This window comes from Heliangelus exortis, chromosome 1, assembly GCF_036169615.1.
Source record: "Heliangelus exortis chromosome 1, bHelExo1.hap1, whole genome shotgun sequence".
Taxonomy (NCBI): domain Eukaryota; kingdom Metazoa; phylum Chordata; class Aves; order Apodiformes; family Trochilidae; genus Heliangelus; species Heliangelus exortis.
Window position 1 is genome coordinate 135,797,478 of NC_092422.1, and position 18,311 is coordinate 135,815,788.

Genomic DNA, 18,311 nt, shown 5'->3' on the forward strand with positions numbered 1-18,311 from the left:
GATTGTTTAGTCTGGAGAAAAAGAGGCTGAGGGGAGCCCTTATCCCTCTCTACAACTACCTAAAAGGAGGCTGTAGTAAGGTGGCTGTTTGGTTTCTCCTGCCAAGTAACAAGCAATAGGATGAAACAGACTCAAGTTGTGCCAGAGGTCATTCAGATTGGGTATTTGGAAAAATTTCTTTACAAGAAAGAGTGGTCAAACATTGCTGCCCAGGGAAGTGGTGGAGTCACCATCTCTGAAGGTGTTCAAAAAATATGTAGATGTGGCACTTTGGGACATGGTTTAGTGGGAATGGTAGTGTTGAGCTGACAGATGAGCTTAGTGATCGTAGAGGTCTTTTTCAACCTTAATAATTGTACGATTCTTCTGTCTCACTGTGTCTCTCCCAGGTGGTGTATTTCTCAGCCACCTACCCCTACTTCATGCTTTTCATCCTCTTCTTCCGGGGAGTCACACTGCCAGGAGCCAAGGAGGGGATCCTCTTCTACCTCACACCTGACTTCAGAAAGCTCTCTGACTCTGAGGTTTGTAGCCTAGTGAGGAAAGCTCTTACCTCCTGGTTGTGTCTGAATTAGTCTGTCTCAGAGGAGCAACAGTACACGTGACAACAAGTTTTGGATGTGCTTAAGTGATGACTGATGGCCAGTGACATTACTTTAGTCAGGAGAAGCAAGGGGGAGACCCTGGAGAAGCAATGAGGCTTGCAAAGGCAAAGTTTTTCAGGTGACACAAGCTGCCACTTGCAGCAGCAATGCTCCTGTGACTCTAGAGATCTCCAGATGTGTGGTGATGGACACCCATCATTTCCTGAGGGGTGCCAATGATCCCTCTCACAGGAAACTCACTGTAACTTTTCTGCACTGCCAGCAGCAATACCTCTTATGCTGGCAACAGGGGTCTTCAGATCAGAAGAGTTGTTTAAACTCTATGCAATTAAGAAATTAATAGTCTGCCCCCTTACCATGTTCCTTCTAGGGTTTAAATGCTTAAGACAGCTTTGCAAGCTGTCCTCTGCAGTTATTTGCAGAAGGAACTCCATGTTGGAAAACCAAAGCCACTCTAGTGGAATAGCAATGGAGAGGGTGAGTGTGGAATGTGGTTTTCTGAGGGGAGCAGCACCCCTCAGGGGGCAGCTGTAAGAAAGTGATCAGGAACACACAAATTCGGATGATGTGCGAGTCTTTTCCAACATGCACTGAGAGAGACAGAGGGACAGAGGGGATACACAACCCTTCATCCATGCCCATCCATCCCTGGAAGCAGCCTCAAGACACAGGTTTCACAGAGCTGGCCATGTACATCTGTTGCTGGGCCAGCCTGCACACTCAATGCACTTGCCACGTGAGGAGGACTCAGCTCCCCTGCTCCTCCTCCTTCTCAGGAGACATTGCTCTCTAGCAAGGTCCCTCATGAGGCATCCGACTCAGTGCCCTCTGTTAAAATCTCCTGGCATCCCCATTCCCATGGGGCAAGGTGCAGGAGCCCCATGGAGCTGTGAGAGAGGCCGTGGCTTCAGGAGGCAGACTGCTCCAGCCACGTGTGTGAGAAACCAATGTGCAGCATCACCACCCCAAAGGTGAAATGGGGACACACCATTACTCTTCTCTCCACCTGCACCACCAGCTCTGACCCCTAACTTACCCTGGACATATGTGTTTAGAAAGGCACGGAAAACTCTGTTCTTCAGATGTGTTCAGCCCAGCTGGCAGTAACACAGCTACACATTTCAAGACAGCTCCAGTGATGTTTCCTTGGTGCTTGGGTCAGCAGCCAGCATCGCAGGCATCTGTGGCTCTAGTGGCAGCGTGCCTGCTGGTCCTGGCCACCCCAGTGGGCTGGGTGGCCAAGCCCACTGTCTGCATACAGCCCCCTGACTAGCCCCATGCTGGGCTGTTGCAGGAGATGTGGCTGCAGCATGGAGTCCCTCCTGCTGCGGATGGGTCTCCAGCAGCAGCTCAGGAAGTTCCCCCACTGTGCTTCTCTCTGTTGCACAACCAGGGCAGCAGGTTCACAAAAGTTGAAGGGAGTGATGGGTGGCATTTTTAAGAGGTTGGTTTTTGTCTCCAGGCTGCGACAGCCTTGCCTGGCAAAGCAAAGATACTAAAACATTGGCCTCAGCAGATCCCACAACCTCTCTGATAGACAGGATAAACATTGAAGTGTCCAGGTGTCTCATCCATCCCCTCTGTACTGAGCTACTGGTCAGAGGAGGAAGGGTGCCCATTCTCAGAGGATCCACCAAGCTGGCCGTGCAGAAGGAGGCAGACTCAAACCAGACTTCTTCTCTGTAGGTCTGGATGGATGCAGCCACGCAGATCTTCTTCTCCTATGGCCTGGGGTTGGGGTCTCTGATCGCACTGGGAAGCTACAACACTTTTCACAACAATGTCTACAGGTCTGTTGGGTTTTTTTTTTCTAGCCTCCTGTGTGGTGATGAGTGCTCACAGGTGAGGGAGGGGGTCACAATGAGACTGGGGTGCCTGATCTTTGACATCCCCTTGCTGGCAACATGCAGCCCAGGGGGCACACTGTGGTTGTTGTCTCCTCGACCTGCAGGATATTTACACATCACCTCTTCAAGAGTCAGGAACTGCTCTTAACAGTTCCTCTCTTATATACCACTCTTCATTCCTGGCCTCTTGGTAGGGATCTGCAGGTTTCTTTTCTTTCTTTCTTTTGTTCTCTCTTCCAGAGATTCCATTATTGTCTGCTGTATAAACTCCACCACAAGCATATTTGCTGGGTTTGTTATTTTCTCTATTGTTGGCTTCATGTCACACATCACTAAGAAGTCAATTTCAGAGCTGGCCTCCTCAGGTAAGCAGAAACCCAGGTTCAAATGCAACAGCAGTCTTTGAGAGAAATTTGTCAGTCAGCATGTGATGCTCCCAGGTCTTTCCTGACTGGGACCCAAGTGTGTAATCTTTTTTGCATGCTCTCCCACCCAGATGGGTCTCAGGTACCTGTGGGTGCTGTTCATCACACTCTGGCTGCAAGGGCCATCTCCACTCACTTTTAATATTCACCTGTTCGTGCTGAAGTTTTGCATGCTTTTGCTGTAGTGAAATATTCAGGCCATTTGCTTTCTGAAACCTTCTTGTAGATAATAGATACTGCCTATGTTTCCAGTAGATGTGATCAACCTTTGGAGTTCCTTTTCCATGCAGAATTTTGAAACTGTAATCTCAGAATAACTTTTTTTAACCAAGATGGGACGGTGCCTTTTTGCACAAAGACATATTTTGAAATGTCTCTCTTCCCAGAGAAAGCTTTCATCTCAAGGAATAGCATTTTGTGATGGGCAAAAAAAAAATAAAAGTCATCAAGAAACTTACAACTAGTTCTAGATAACAATTTGTTTTTCTAGCAAAGTGCTACAGCTCCACTTGGTAGCAGTAATCTGATGATTTTCATGCTTTTAGGAAGAGAACTACATCCTTTCTCTAGTCATTCCTGCCTGTCCACCCTACCTCTGGGCACCCCACTGGGTTGGTGTGTTGTGGCTGAAGGTTCAGGTGTTTCTAGCTTCTATATTAAATGCCTCCAGTTCTAGACTGTGATCATTATCTCTCTGTTCAACTGTGGCCCTTAACTCAGACTTCCCATCAAATGCTTTATAAACGTGTGCTCATCCCTCTATTCTTTACCACAGGCCCTGGATTGGCTTTCCTTGCCTACCCACAAGTTGTGACACAGCTGCCCTTGTCCCCACTCTGGTCGATCCTCTTCTTCTCCATGCTGATGATGTTGGGTCTGGATAGTCAGGTGAGAAGACCCAGGGACAAAGTGGGATAAGAGATGAAGATATCTTCAGGTACAATGGTGGTGGGGTGACCCCCTCTGCACCTTGGGATGAGCAGGGTCTTTTCTTACTCCTAATGGTGAGATGCAACTGCATGAATCAAAGTCCCCCATGTGGCCATTGCCTCTGTGCTCTTCCCTAAGGTGGGCATATACTGCAAGGATGGAGGTATCTGTCCACTACACCACTCCTTGTCCTGCTGCCAATTAAAAATAAGACTAATGACCACCTTCCAGTATCCCAGAAGAACCAGTCAGCCTTATAAGACAGTCACGATTTCCCTGTAAGAGGAGAGAATCATTGGGAAGTTTTTCTCTCTTCTGATCAGTTTTTTGTCCTAGAGGAGTGCCAGTGCTGCTGCCTGGGGACAGCATGTCCCCATCTTGCTGTATGACCCTGGGAAATGAGCTCACAGGCTCTAACTAGAGCTAGTGGGAAATATTTTGCATGGATGTGTAGTGAGAGGACAAGCGAAAATGGTTTAAAATTTGAAGAGGGTAGTGGTGAGACACTGGCACAGGTTGCCCAAGGAAGTTGTGGTTGCTCCCACCCTGAAAATGTTCAAAGCCAGGTTGGATGAGGCCTTGAAAAACCTGATCTAGTGGTAGCTGTCCCTGCTCGTGGCAGGAGGGTGGAACCAGATGATCTTCAAGGTTCCTTACAGCCCCAGCCATTCTATGATTCTATCCCTGCCAAAAATACTTTGGGACAAAGGAAGAAAGATTTCAAGTAATAACTGTTTTGCTCTTTTAAGATGTATTTTCCCAAAAATCCCCTAGCTATGTGAAATAAGAAAAATCAGTATTAGCTGTTTCATTTCATGTCTGCATGATAATAACTGGTACTCGTCTCAGCTCTTCCGCTATTTTGTGAGAAGCTTGATTTGGATGCTTTGAATTTCCTTATTGCATCACAGAACACCTTGACCAAACTGCATTTACTGTGAGGCACTGCCAAGAAAATGCCATCACTTTGACTGACTTTCACAGATTAGGGTAGAAAGTCTCTATCTTCTCCATTCTCAGGCACTGGGAGGAGCATCCCTGCATAAGGTACCAAGTCTCCAGCCAGACCACAGAGCTGTGACAAAGCTTACAGGTTACACTGAGAAAAGCAGTGTAGAGCTTGAATTAGGGCTCTGCCACAGTGTGGGAATGGTGGTTTGATACAGTGTTTGGCATTCTTGCTGATATCAAAAGTGGCAGAGTGGAAGCACCTTGGCCTGGTTTGAAGGTGAGCAGGATACATCCTGGCAGAAGAAAGGAGCCATGCCTTGGGAAAGGCTGCTGCCTGGGTACCCCGACTGCTTTGCCATTAGATTAATTTTGCAAGGTATTTGAGGTGGAAGCACACGGATGTAGCAAAAGGTGCACCTTGCACCTCTCAGAGCCCCCCCCCACCCCCAAAAAAAGAAGTTATGTCTCTGTATTTTTACAAGAGGTGATACCTTTTTTTCTGATAATTCAGCATAACATTAGCTACCCAGTGAAGCATCCAGTTGCAGTGTGCCTCCTTTTTGTCGGCAGAAAAATCAAAGGCTCCTCCAAGAGCCTGTGCTTGGCCTGTCACATCTTCCTCTGTGCCCCTGTGCTCTTTCTATGAAGTGCAAACCACTGGTACAAAATGGATGTTCTCTTGGGTTACAGGTAGTGTTCATAAAGCCAAATCGAGCTCATAATCAGACCTATTCCTGAAATGTCACCTATTCCTGAAATGTCATTCCTATTCCTGGAATGTCATTCCAGGAAAGTCTAATCAATTAAATCTGATATTTAATTATGGCACACTTTCATAAACACATCACAGAGCTCATGCCTGCATTACCACAGACACTGTTTGGCACATAATTTCAAATAATGACTAAATGTTCCAAACAACGACTGCATTTACAGAAAAAAAAATTACTCTCCATGGATTATTCACTCAGCACTGGTAAATATTTCAAGACATGACAATAAGCCCTCTAAGCACTGTGTGGAATTTATTTGATTCAGAAATACCACTTGAAATTCTCTAAGTTCCTTCTGACAGCTATTGTCAGAGGGCAGGCAGTCCGTGGGGGGCTATCATTGCCTTGAGGAGGGGGAGGGAGCAGAGGGAACGGAGCATGAAAAGGGAAACAAGCTTTTAAAAGAAGCACAGATAAATACATGTGAAGAAGCTTCCTGTCTGCATGCTGGAGCTCTCTTTGGATCAAAACCACCATTAACACTATGGCAGCTTCTGGGGATAAAACAAATGATACAGGCTGCAATGCTGGCTGTGACTGCACCAGCATTTTGGAGCGTCGAGTTAAAGGAAGTAAAAAAAAAAAGAGAGATGGTTTTGCTAAGTGCTGATTTAAGTATCATTTGTGTTATTTGGAGACGGGGAGCAGCCATTTTTCACTTGAGTCAACAGCCTGATCTGTGAGTGAGGCACAGCAGGGCTATAGGGTGCTTCTTACACCCTGCATTCCCAGGGATCTGAGGAGATCTGACAAGATGCTCAGAGGCCTGGCTAGTGAAGGCAGGTAGGGCTGAGGTCTGTGTTTGCAAAGCAGCAACAAGACCCAACCCTTGAAATGGTGAGGGTAGGTCCACCCATGTCCTTTAGCTTTGACAGTGAGCCTTCTGCAGGTGCAGCACAGCTACATCTGCCTCTTCCTGCCAGGGTGCTCATCTCATCTGCAGTCATTTGAACAAGACAAATGACCTATATTGACAGGCAAAACACCTCCCTCCTGTGCCCCCACTTGCCACTCCTCTGCCTGAATGTTCCCTTTGCCTCTGATCCATCCAGGCTTTAGCTCTCTTTCCTCTGGTCCCTCTTGCATAATATGCTAATGCTTTCTTTTAACCTAGAAGTTTCCAGGTCAGGTGTTTTCTGCCCAAAGGGTCTAGCAAGCCTCGTGACTGCGAACCTACCTCTGTCCCATGTGAGGCTGCCTCTCACAGGTTATTTGTGAGGAATTCCAGCTGCAAGAAACTAGACCCCCCTCTCATGGCTCTCTGATGCACATCTGGCAGCTGGGGTCGAGCTCCCCTCAGGCTCTTGGGTCCTGATCAGGGTGCTCTGCACGGCCAAGGAGGGGATAGCATCCCCTGACACTGGGAGAAGGTGGGATTCATTCAGGCCAAGGTGTCACCTACACTGACTCCCAAGCCCAGACTATGAGACCCAGTATCTTCTGTAAGGAAGCCCATGAAGGTGAAAAAGAAAAGAGAACAGTGAATGGAAATAAAATCTTTAGGAGAGAAAAATTACCTATCATATGGCAAGGCATGAAGAAGAACAGAACATGTGCTAAAAATTGTGTCTGAAGACAGTTGGTGAGAATACTGCAACTTTTTGGATAGCAGTCTGAAGTGTGCATTCAGGTGTTTGTGTGCCCACCTGCTTGCACACACACAGAGGGCAAGGGTGAGACCAGGAGGCATGAAAAAGAGCAGATCCTCATCATTCCTGAAAGCAGCATGCTCTGACTCAGTGGGCTACTTATCTGATGCAAGCATCTCAGGCTGGGTTTGCAGGTTGATAAATGTGGTCCCCAAGGCTGGCCAGAGAGCCCCAGTCCCCAGGGCTGAAGAGGTGAACTTCTTCCAGGCTGTGTCACTGCTGAGGATTGAGGCTGGCAGGAGGCAACTTTCATTAAATGGTATGAAGGGCATTGCCTGGCTTATGGCTAGAAAAAGCAGCATACCACCCTTTGGTTCTGTACCTCATCTGTTAAACACCAGGTTAGTTTTGATGGGAGATGAAGAGATTTCATCTCACTTTGCCAGCACTGTTTCCCACCACCTGTCTCCCTGTCTTTTCTTCTGTGCTTTCCCTGACTTTCAGTACTCTTTCAGTACTCTTACTCAAAGGCAGCTGGTTTTACTCCCTCTTGTTAAATAAAGAGCCTTCTTCTTTCCTTCTTGTCTGCTGGACCTCTCACCCACCTTCTGTCCCTGACCACCCCTCCACCCCCTCTGAACCCTCTCTACTTTGCCTGGTACCAGACTGCCTGGTGCTGCCCATGGCTCCAGCCACAGCCATGCATCCACATGGAAGTAATAGCTTGTAACAATTTAATTATTTTTTTTTTTTGTGTTACACTGCCTCTTCACACTATTGTGCCAGTTCAGTCCTGACTCTTCCAGACAATGTGCTTGGTGGGATGGGGTGAAGACCAGCTGTCAATGGGCATAAAGGCATCTTAACCCAAGATTCTTTAATAGCACTTGTGTCCAACATAAAAGGCTTAGCTTACTAAAAATTTGAGTTTAAGCTGTTGAGCTTTGGAGCTCTGGGAATTCTGGCTTTCTGCACTGCAACATGTGGATATAAAATCCTGGGCAGAAACATCACCTGTTGCCTCACTGTGCCCAGGTGGAAGCTGACCCCAGCAGCCAGACATGTGCCAGCTCTTCTGACACCTCTGCCCAGCTGTAGGAAGGGCTCAGACTCTTTGCTCTTCTTCCATACATCTTTCCAGCCTGCTGCTGCTCTTTTTAGTCTGTGGACCTCTACCTGCACCCCAGGCTTTTTCTCTTCTTGTCTCCCTATTCAAAGCTTAATCTAAAAATGCCAGCACTTTCTAGAGTTCTCTTCCAGGGACAGAGAGGTCCCTGACATCCAAGAGCAATTAGACATCCTTCATTTTCATTGCACTGGCTTACACACTTACTGAGGGTGGCTAGGGAAAAAAAGGAGATTGCTGTCCTCATAAACTTTCCAGTGTTTTTGCTAGAGGCACGATGAGCTGCTCTCTGGGAGCTCTCTGTTACCAGTGGTTTCTGTAACTGAGACATAAAAGTGAAGCTCACAATTTAAAAAGAAATAGGAGGGAGGGATGCACTTCACATACACACAACCCAGCTGTCCTCATGCCAAAGGGCAGAGCTATTTTTCCTAGATTTGAAGGTAACACTCACAGGAATTTCTTTATGTGTTATGATGCAGACAGCATTAATATACTGTTATATAGCACTGCACAAGCCAGCCAGGTGTTTTCAGCTTCAGAAGGACCACGTGCTGTAAGGATGGGCTTCTAATGAACTGCATCCACTTAATGATCCACTTAATAATCCAGTTAAATCCACTTTACTTCACTGCCTGAAATAAAGTGAAGGACTGGGTAGTCGGGGAGGTGGTTGCTATGTACGTGCATGTGAGACTGGGGCAGTGGCTCCTGAATGAGTGTTTTAGATCAGTGAATAGAACAAGCACTTTAGCAAAAGGCTGAGAAGAGCACAAATGGGAAAGGAAACCCAAGCAAGGTCCTGCCCATGGCCTGGCAGCAGACAGATGCATTGCTGTGACAGAGGGCCTGGCAGCATCAGGGAGCTGGGCAGTGGTGGGGTGGACCTCAAGAGTCCAGGGGAAGAAAGAGGAGGCTTTCCATGGGAGGGAGAAAGCTGAGATTTTTCTCAGGTAATTTTATGCATTTAACCGTGGTACTTTTAGCTCCCTGTATGTTTAGTGGAGGAAAAGAGGCTTCAGAAAGGGGTTTGGACCAACTTTGTGCACAGGTGCCTCCTTCTTTTCTAGTGTCTACAGAGAGCACTTAAAGCAATGAGGATCTCAACACTGGAATTAAATGTTGGAGGTGATGACTTCAGGCTACGATAGCTATTTATACATCTTTGGTTTATACCTTTTTCCTGTAGTTCTGCACCGTGGAAGGGTTCATTACAGCCCTGATGGATGAGTATCCTCATCTCCTGAGAGCCAGGAAGAAGATCTTCATTGCAGTTGTCTGTTTCATCTCTTATCTCATTGGATTCTCCAACATTACCCAGGTATAGACAGCTGAGCTTGTATCTCTATTCACAACACCCCTCCAGCTACTCTGGCATAGCACAGCTGCACTGAAAGCATTGGGAGAAGTGACAGCATCCCTAGGAACCATTCTAATGCTGGCTAAATGGGCTTGCTCATTACTGCCACATCTTAAGTGACTTAGGATGCTTCCATAATTGTTACCATGACCCTGCAATCACCCTGGCTTATTCTTTTGTTTAAGCAGAGCCCAAGCTAAGGAAATGTTTAGTGCAAGGGGTTAAGATAACATAAGGAAGGTGAGTCCATAGTGGCCCTGAAGCCAAGCCCTTCTGGAGATGAAGCCAAAGTTCACAGGGGTGGAAGTCAGGGCTGAATAGTCTGGAGACCATTTGTGGGGCTTTGTAGGTTCATGAGGAGGAAAGGCAGAAAAACTCCTGGGAGGGGCAGAGCAGACTTATTTAAGTGACTCCATCTAAAACAGAGAAAAGTAAGAAATCCTAGTGAATCCCTGCTTTTGTCTTCACCCTTGGCCATGCCTGAGCAGACTGGCTAATTGTCTGCAAGAGCACATCATCTTTGCTGCTGGGAATGAGACTCCAGTGGAAACACTGTAACACCAGATGTACTGTCCAAGGAAATTAACATTAAATCCAGCAGACACAGATAGTGGCAACCCAAGCAGCTGGATGATATTGTCAACTATAATCTATAACTAAACTCCTTGACCTTGGTTTTGTCTTCTTAGGGTGGCATTTATGTCTTCAAGCTGTTTGATTACTACTCAGCCAGTGGCATGTGTCTCCTATTTCTTGTCTTCTTTGAGACCATCTCAATTTCTTGGTGTTATGGTAAGTACAAAAAACCTTGTTCCTTTGTTTTCTCCATGTACACAGTGGGTTATTTCAGAAGCCCCCTACAATTAAGCCAATTAAAACTTCACAACTGCAAATAGCTTCAGCTGACAACTCCAGAAAATCAGGAGCAGGAGACTGTTGTCTCACTTCTCCGGGCCACCAAAAATACCTCTGCACAAACTGGCAGACAGATACCTAGGCTCCTCCTGCACAAGAGGACACCAGGAGCATGGAAGATGCTATCACAAATCTGCTTTTGTGTTCCTGTCCCTTGTCACCTCCAGATAGAGCTTATCAAGCCATAGTGTCATCACCCTCTTGCTGTGGCTGGCCTGTGCTGTGTAATGGGAAGTGATGACCATGGTGCTGAGGAGGGATGTTTTTTTCAACACAACTTCTTGTAGGTGTGAACAGATTTTACAAGAACATTGAAGAAATGATTGGCTACCAACCTTGTATCTGGTGGAAGATCTGCTGGGCTTTCTTCACTCCTATTGTCTGCCTGGTAAGGACAGAGGGACCTTAGCTTGGATGGGCTGTAGGGGAAGCAGCATGTTCTCAGCCCAGGACTGGTGCAGTGGTTCTAGGCAGACCTGGGTTGGGTAAAGTAATACAGAAGCCTCCTTCACTTTGCTTGCTTTGCTTTGCATAAGAATAGCTCTAGGTGATTCTTTTAATCTAAGTGATGCCATTGCTTCTTCGTTCTTCTTTCTGAGATGCCAAAACATAAGCAAATAACTTACTGTTTTAAAAAGCTATTATTGGTTCTGGTGAAGACTCTCAGCTACTGCAACTCCAGCCTCAGCCCCTGACAAGCTTGTCAGAGCAAAAGTCATCAGCAAAGGTAGTATGGCTACTGCAGAGAAATTTAGCCTTTGCTGGTTCCTGCACTTCCAGTAGAGATACAGGGAATGGTGTGAGAAGGCCACTGATAGATGAAGATGAAGATTCCTGAGGACAGCTGTGAGGATGCTATTAATTTACTTATGGACTGATGTGGGGGCACTGCTCGCCTAAGTAGTCTGGTGAATAAGGAATTCAGGGGTGTTCCAGTTTCAGCTTTTTACAAAGGATAAGTGGGCAAAAAAACATTTAAAATTACCAGCTGGTGGTCTAAGAGAATCTAAACTAGTTTAAGGAGCTGTTAATTTGCTGTAAGAATTTTGGGAGATAAGAGGATAGTGAAGGAAAGAATGGATGGATGCACTCTGATTTTGCATGCAAAACTGCAGTGGCTTCTGCTCCTTTCCCAGGGCGTGTTCTTCTTCAGTGTGGTGGAAATGACCCCTCTGACACTGGGAAAATATGTCTATCCTGCATGGGGACAAGGCATTGGTTGGCTTATGTCTCTGTCCTCCATGGTACTGATTCCAGGATACATGTTGTACTGTTTCTTCACCTCAACAGGGACTCTCCGGCAGGTACGAACATCTTCACCACTCCTCTTCTGCTCTCTGCTTAGAGTAGATCCCCCTCACTGAACTAAATCTCAGGATAACCAAGCACACTCCGCTCTGACAAAGTTGTCAGAGTACTTCAGGTCAGTGCTGCAGGAGCTCTGTGCACCTTCTCCCCCAGGAGGTCTCAAATCTGGGGCACAAAGTGGCCTCCAGTGGTGTGGGCTCACTGGAGAGGAGTTACAGGCACAGCTGAGCACTAATATCTAAATATCTGGGATCACTTTTGGGCAGCACATGGCTGGCTGCATCTGGCCAAGTGGGTAGACTTTCAGGTAGTGTCTCCTTTAGGTCAGTGTGTTGTTCACCATTAAGCTTTGTGTTGTCACCATCCCAAAAAGGCAGCCCTCTTCCCCTGGTTATCTCTTTGGTGCAGAACTGGAGCACTGGAAGATTCTGGGAGGAAAACCCCAAGGTTTCTTAATGCAGAGAAGTCCTTGTTGCCAGAAGTCTCTAGTTATGAGCATGGTTACCTGGCACTTCTCAGCAGAAAGGTCAGCTTCTTCTGAGAATGAAATACTCATTACTTCAGGGCTAGGACCTGCTAGTGACAGAGATATGCACAGGGGTAGTTTGTCATATGTTTTGCAAAGGGCAGTCAGTGACTGAGGGATTAGGAAAAAAAGCAGACTTTTATGAATGACCCAAATTACCCACAACTTTGAACATGTTTAAAACATTTGGTGTTTTTCAAATTTGAGTGGGGTTTTATGTAGCAGTGAATCATAAGTCTCTGTATGTCAGACCTGGTAACACCTATTAAGATTTTATCTACCTTGTTGTCATTCATTCTTGAGAGCACTGTGCACAAACTCCCTGGCTCAATGCTGTCTGCTGCAAGCTACAAGACAGCATCACAGGGGTGCTGATTTATGGCTTTCCCAGACCAGCTACAACAGCCACCAGATGCCACCTAAATCCCATTAATTTATTTCATATATGCTGTATTTTGAATTATGTTTAATTCAGAAATGTTTTGGCTGGAACTGCTTGGCTGAAGCCAGCTTCAGGCTCTCTACCTCTGAGGTCAAGTTGCAGGTCAATTTGACTTTCCTTCCTCCCAGCTCTCCATTTGGATGGGCTCTGATGTGGGAATGGGATGTGTTTCATGAATGGGATGTGTTTCATGTCTCAGGTCTACTTTCAGTTTCTACTTCCAAGTCTCTCATCTGAGAATGAGGTGAGGTTCTTGCCTTTGGTGTTGAGATCTCCACTGAGATGCCTGCAGGACTGAAGCCAGGGTGTTATGTTAAGCCACTTTGGTGATTTTACATTGAAAGACAGCAGCAATTCCAATAGTAGGTCCTTTCTCAGGTGTTTTGAGGGCTCCTTATCCCCTCATAATATGAGCTGGGAAAGGGGGAAAAGGGAAGACTGCAAATACAGATAATGATTCAACCTTTTCCTTCATCTCAATCCCGTTTCCACTAAAGATGGTGAAAGCACATCCTGACCTCTGGGGGCAGCTCATGAACATCCCCTTCCACCCATCACTTCAGCATCTCCTGCAAACCAGCAGTGCCAGTCAACAGCAGCAGTGCCTGGTGTGCACTGTCCTCACCTGCCCTCCCTCCAACAGCACCCACACACAACAGGATACCCAGACCTCCTCCCCACTGTTCGTAGACCCAGGAGTGAGCAGCAGATGGCAGCAGGAAGAACAGAGGTTTCTCTGTGCGTGTGTGTTGGTATCAGAGAAACAGAATTTTTGGCTTCTTACATGCACAGATCCTGGATTAGTTTGTAATAGAGCTGGAGGGAAATTAGATGCCAATGCTGAATAAAGTGGTTTTGACAGACAGGAAAGATTACAAGTAATTTTGATCCTACTGAGAATGAATATGAGTGGGAAAAAAAAATCCCCACATGAATGGCACAAGCAGCTCAGTGAACATTTTAGGTACTTCACCCAGCAACAGACACTTCAGAGGTATTGGAATGTAGAAGTTTGGTTCCCTTTGCTGGAAAGGACTTCTTCCTGACTCAGTGATGTCTATTCAGGTCAGGCTCAATCCTCCTCTGCCTTCTCTTCTGCAGCTTACAGCATCGGTCCCTTTCTGGTAGGCAAAAGTGATTCAGTCTTCTTCATCACTCCTCATGCTCAGTCCACACACTTCCAGTAATGATTTGCCCCTCCGTATTTCCTGGGGTTCTCCCTTCACTTTAGTTGTCTCTGTAATTTCTGTTTGAACAGGTCAGGGTGACAGGAATCACTGCTAATGGCAGAGGCTTATGTGGGTGGACTGGTCTGATCTGCATCAGCCGAGGCAGACTGTAACCTTGTCAGCATGCTGTAGCTACTTAGCTGTGCTTTCTAATGAATCCTAGTGGAACAGCTATTGGGAAAATGGGGTTGGTCTGAATGCTGTGACATTCCAGCTCCTGCTTGCAGGTGGTATTGCCTGGTAACAGTGTGCCCATGCCATAAGGGTGGTTTCTTAAAGGAGGAGCTGCTGTCATGTGCACAGCAACAAAGCAAAGGTGACGGACAGAGTCTTGCAGTGAATGGTGCTGGAGGAGTAACTCCTGCCACATGTTGTAGCCAGGTGGGGGTTGGTCTCTTTTCCCAGGCAACTCTCAGCAAGACAAGAGGGCACGGTCTCAAGTTGTGCCAGGGGAGGTTTAGGTTGGATATCAGAAAGAATTTCTTTACAGAGAGGGTGATCAGACACTGGAATGGGCTGCCCCGGGAAGTGGTGGATTCTCCATCCCTGGAGATATTTAAAAAGAGACTGGATGTGGCACTCAGTGCCATGGTCTGGTAACTGCAGGGGTAGTGGATCAAGGGTTGGACTTGATGATCTCTGAGGTCCCTTCCAACCCAGCCATTTCTATGATTCTATGATTCTATGTACTGTTCCCCTTTCCCTGTAATATTGAGTGTTATCAGTCCTAGAAGCAGACACTGTCTGAGAAACTTGCTGTTAATTTCAGCAAGTGCAGCTTCTTACAAGAGACTTAGCTGAAAGCAAAATTACCCTTTTTCTGGCTCAAACCAGGACACCCAGCTATTCCATCACTGTTGTGCCTGGTTCTCCAGCTGACACGCTCTTTCCCTTCATTCCTGGGCAGCGTTTGCAGCAGATGACACAGCCCAAGCCAGAGGTGCACACTCAGAACAACGGCCTCCAGCCAAAGACATCCTTGAATGGGAGGATCTCGGATGCTGCTGTCTAAGAGGAGAGCCCGGATGCCCTCGCCCTGCCCTGTAGCTGCTCGTGCCACATTGTCCCTCGAGCTCCTCTGGCACAGATGGTTGTCCCCGGCTTTGCGGTGGCTTTAACTTGCCAAAGAGAGGACCCGGTGGAGGAATCCTCTCACATCTTTTCCTCCTGACCTGGCTTACCAAGGCTCCATCTGAGCTGGCACCAGGGCGTTGTGTGGTGACCAACTCTTCATCATGCAACATCCTGGTCCAGGCTCTCAGAAAGGACCAGCCAGAGCCCAGGTTTTCCTCCTCCTGACAAGAGGTGATGTTACTAGAGAACTTAGACTGATTGCTGACCACTTCTCCCTTCTTGCCTTTCCATGTGAACTTCCACAGGGCACCCTGTAGCACACAGCTGTGCTTTCAACCCCAGAGAGCCAGCAGTGACCAGGTTTGAGTCCCAGGTGGCTGTTGACAGGTCTAGCATGAACCAGCACCAACAGAGGCATAACTGGAGGGGATGTGGCAGAACAAGGGATTCCAGTGAGGAGTCCAGCGTGCTGGTAGCTGTAGGACATCACCCTGAAACTGGAGAAGGGCATCAGGACACTGTGTGCTGCTCACAGGCGCTGTGTTTCAGCCCTGTATTCTGATTCTAAAATGCAGTTGAGAAAGGAGGGCTCTTTTTTAGAGGCTGTCCAAGTCTCCTACACTGACCATGCTCTGCTGCAATCAGCTTTGTGGGGAGGCAAGAGGTCTGCTGTGTGGTGGAAAGACTTTCCAGCACAGTGCAAATCTCTCCTCTGACTGGAATAGTTTCTGCCAAATAGCCTCCTTGGGTTGGAAGCAGAAAGATGCAGCATAGTGTCCATGGGTGGTTTAGCTTATAGCTTTTCTTCAAAGTGGCAACACCTAAATCCCAGCCTGTAGAGAAGCTGGTAGGATGCAGCCACCATGTTTAAACCCACTCTGGTGAACCAGTGCTGGCTCCCCTTGGGAAATGACTGTACAGCCAGCCATTGGTTCTGGCACATCCCAGCCCCCAGCACACACAGCATGGGTGCCATGAGCTGTTATATATGATGCTGGAGGAGCGTATAACACCTCAGGGAAAGTCAGGAAGTGCTTTAGAGCAGTCCTAAAGCAGCACTATATTTTTGCTCTATCAGTCCTTGAGAAAGGAGGTGGCTCATCACAGCACCGTGTGCAGGTGTGACAGTGATGCTCCTGTTTGTGACAGCCTCCTGATGACCCCACACAGAGATACCCATGTGCTCAGTGCATTTGATGAGCACCTGTCATATGTGTGCACACACGGCTTAAATTAGTCTCTTCCCTGCCTCGGCACCCTGACAGCATCATCAGGTCTGCTCCTGCCTCCCTGCCAGCTCAGACTCCCAGGCTCAGCTCCGAAGCAAGGATTTTCTATCTGAGTGTCCTAGGAATGGTGCCTCTCACTCGTGCTGTGGAGCTGAGACATGATGGAGGTTGGCCCCGTGCTCCCCATCCCTGGAACCAACTGGTGCATGGGGCCAGAGGACTCTTCTGGTCTCCCAGCCTGAGGATTGGCAGTGTAAAGAGGAAAGGTGTCTGATAATTAAAACTGAAGTCGGTCACTTTTGGGATTGGGTCCCCTGCCAGCTCTCTTATGCGTCTCCATTAGAGTTGCTTTAGATGTGTCACCAATTTGTGCTGGAACATGTGGGAAATGCTCACCCTGGCTCATAGTGGTGGCTACCAAGCCTTGGGTGCATGTTTTGCAGTCACCAACATCACAAGCTGAGATCACTGCCTGTCCTGCATCTAGTTGTTAGGGTGTTTATGTCAAAAAATATCACAGCTCTTAAATAGACATGAGGAAACACTGAATTTACAGGTTTGATCTTGTAAAAGCTGAAAGCCAAACGCTGAAAGCTGCAATCATAGCTCATCACAATTAATCTCAGAGATGTGTCATCTTCCCTTGTCCTGTATTTGTAAGCATAGATGAAATTTTCTATTCCACTTTCACCTATTTTTATAAACTGGATGATAAAGGAAACCACTCCTTAAATACATGTATGTCCTTTGAGAGGGACATTTGTGTCAAAAAAAGATGTTAAACTCTGATTTCTGCAGTATGACCTTTACTAGAAACCTGCTTTTGCCTCTGCATCCAGGCCAAATAACCTCCCTCCCCTTAAATGCAGACTGAGGATTGAGCAGGCGGGTGATGGGCAAAGGAGTCAATTCTTGAGTAAGGCCTTAAAACCGTGGAAGACCCAATTTTTTCAACTTACCTGAGGCAACTTAGGTAGTGTCCGTGTCAGTGGCAATTTTTGAAACTCTTGGTCAAAGAGCTGAATTGCTGTAAGAGCTGTTCAAAGAGTTGTACCGTCCAGGTTGTTCCACCAGGGGAGTGGAGAAGGAAGGGTCCAGAAAACGAAGTTCCTTCCTTGGTGGATGAGAAAATTCCTAAATCTCCATTTCCTTTTTGGTGGGTTTTTAGTCCCAGCATCTCTCTGACTCGTGGCCTTGTATGCAGCAGGTGCAGAACATCATTCCAGGTGTAGCAGCAGGAGCTAACCCACACATGGGCTGCTCATATAACAGTATTTGATAAGATTTAAATATTCACTCACTTTTCTGCTTGGGACCCTACACTTTGCTTTCCCTCCTTCCCTCCTCCTTTGCATTCACTTAGCTCACTGCTTCCCCACTATCCTCCATCCAGTGGAAATGATCTATCTCAGCTTGATTTTCCTGCTTTTTTGCTTCTACTGCTGTCAAATTACAGCCCTCCCTTCTCTTTTCTATTCTTTCCTCCTTTTCTATCTCACTATATTATTACCAGCCTCACTTCTCTGCTTCTCTCATGCACTGTTCTTCCAGCCTTATTACTTATTCTGCCTGCCTGTGGCTCAGCCACTTGCTGTGAGCACTCTCAGTCCTCTGCCTGCTGAAAGCTGGAGCTCAGGAGCCCAAGGAGGAGTTAATATTTTTTGCAGGATGCAGCCCCTAAGAAACATTTTACAACCCAGTATCAAAATTATAATAAAGTTCCAGCTATCTTTCTCTTCCTTTTTGTACCAGAAAGTTCTTTGCCAAGCAATGTTATCTCTTGGTATTACTGGGAGAGGCATGCCAACCCATATTCTACCTGTCTCTGCAGAGCTCTGCCTGTCTGGATAGATTTTGCAGCCTTTCCTGATTTTGCACTATTTTATTTCCACCATGAATGTTTGGATCTGCAAAGTTTGGCATTTGTAGCCTTGGAGGGAAGAATTTACCCTTAGTTGAGCTCTGTCTGACTGTTTCCCCTT

At 46.9% G+C, this 18,311-nt stretch overlaps 1 protein-coding gene across 2 annotated transcripts in view; it reads left to right on the forward strand.

The window, feature by feature from the left end:
* Positions 1 to 18,068, forward strand: part of LOC139807589 (sodium- and chloride-dependent GABA transporter 1-like) — a 37,994-nt gene extending 19,926 nt beyond the window's left edge. For both annotated transcript variants that reach the window (XM_071768735.1, XM_071768745.1), the window contains 9 exons: positions 390 to 524; positions 2,292 to 2,395; positions 2,693 to 2,817; positions 3,653 to 3,765; positions 9,436 to 9,567; positions 10,296 to 10,398; positions 10,809 to 10,909; positions 11,658 to 11,825; positions 14,934 to 18,068. In XM_071768735.1, the coding sequence (XP_071624836.1) occupies positions 390 to 524; positions 2,292 to 2,395; positions 2,693 to 2,817; positions 3,653 to 3,765; positions 9,436 to 9,567; positions 10,296 to 10,398; positions 10,809 to 10,909; positions 11,658 to 11,825; positions 14,934 to 15,038 (1,086 nt within the window). In that variant the 3' untranslated portion in view covers positions 15,039 to 18,068. The remainder of the gene's footprint in view (positions 1 to 389; positions 525 to 2,291; positions 2,396 to 2,692; positions 2,818 to 3,652; positions 3,766 to 9,435; positions 9,568 to 10,295; positions 10,399 to 10,808; positions 10,910 to 11,657; positions 11,826 to 14,933) is intronic.
* The last annotated feature ends 243 nt before the right edge of the window (positions 18,069 to 18,311 follow it).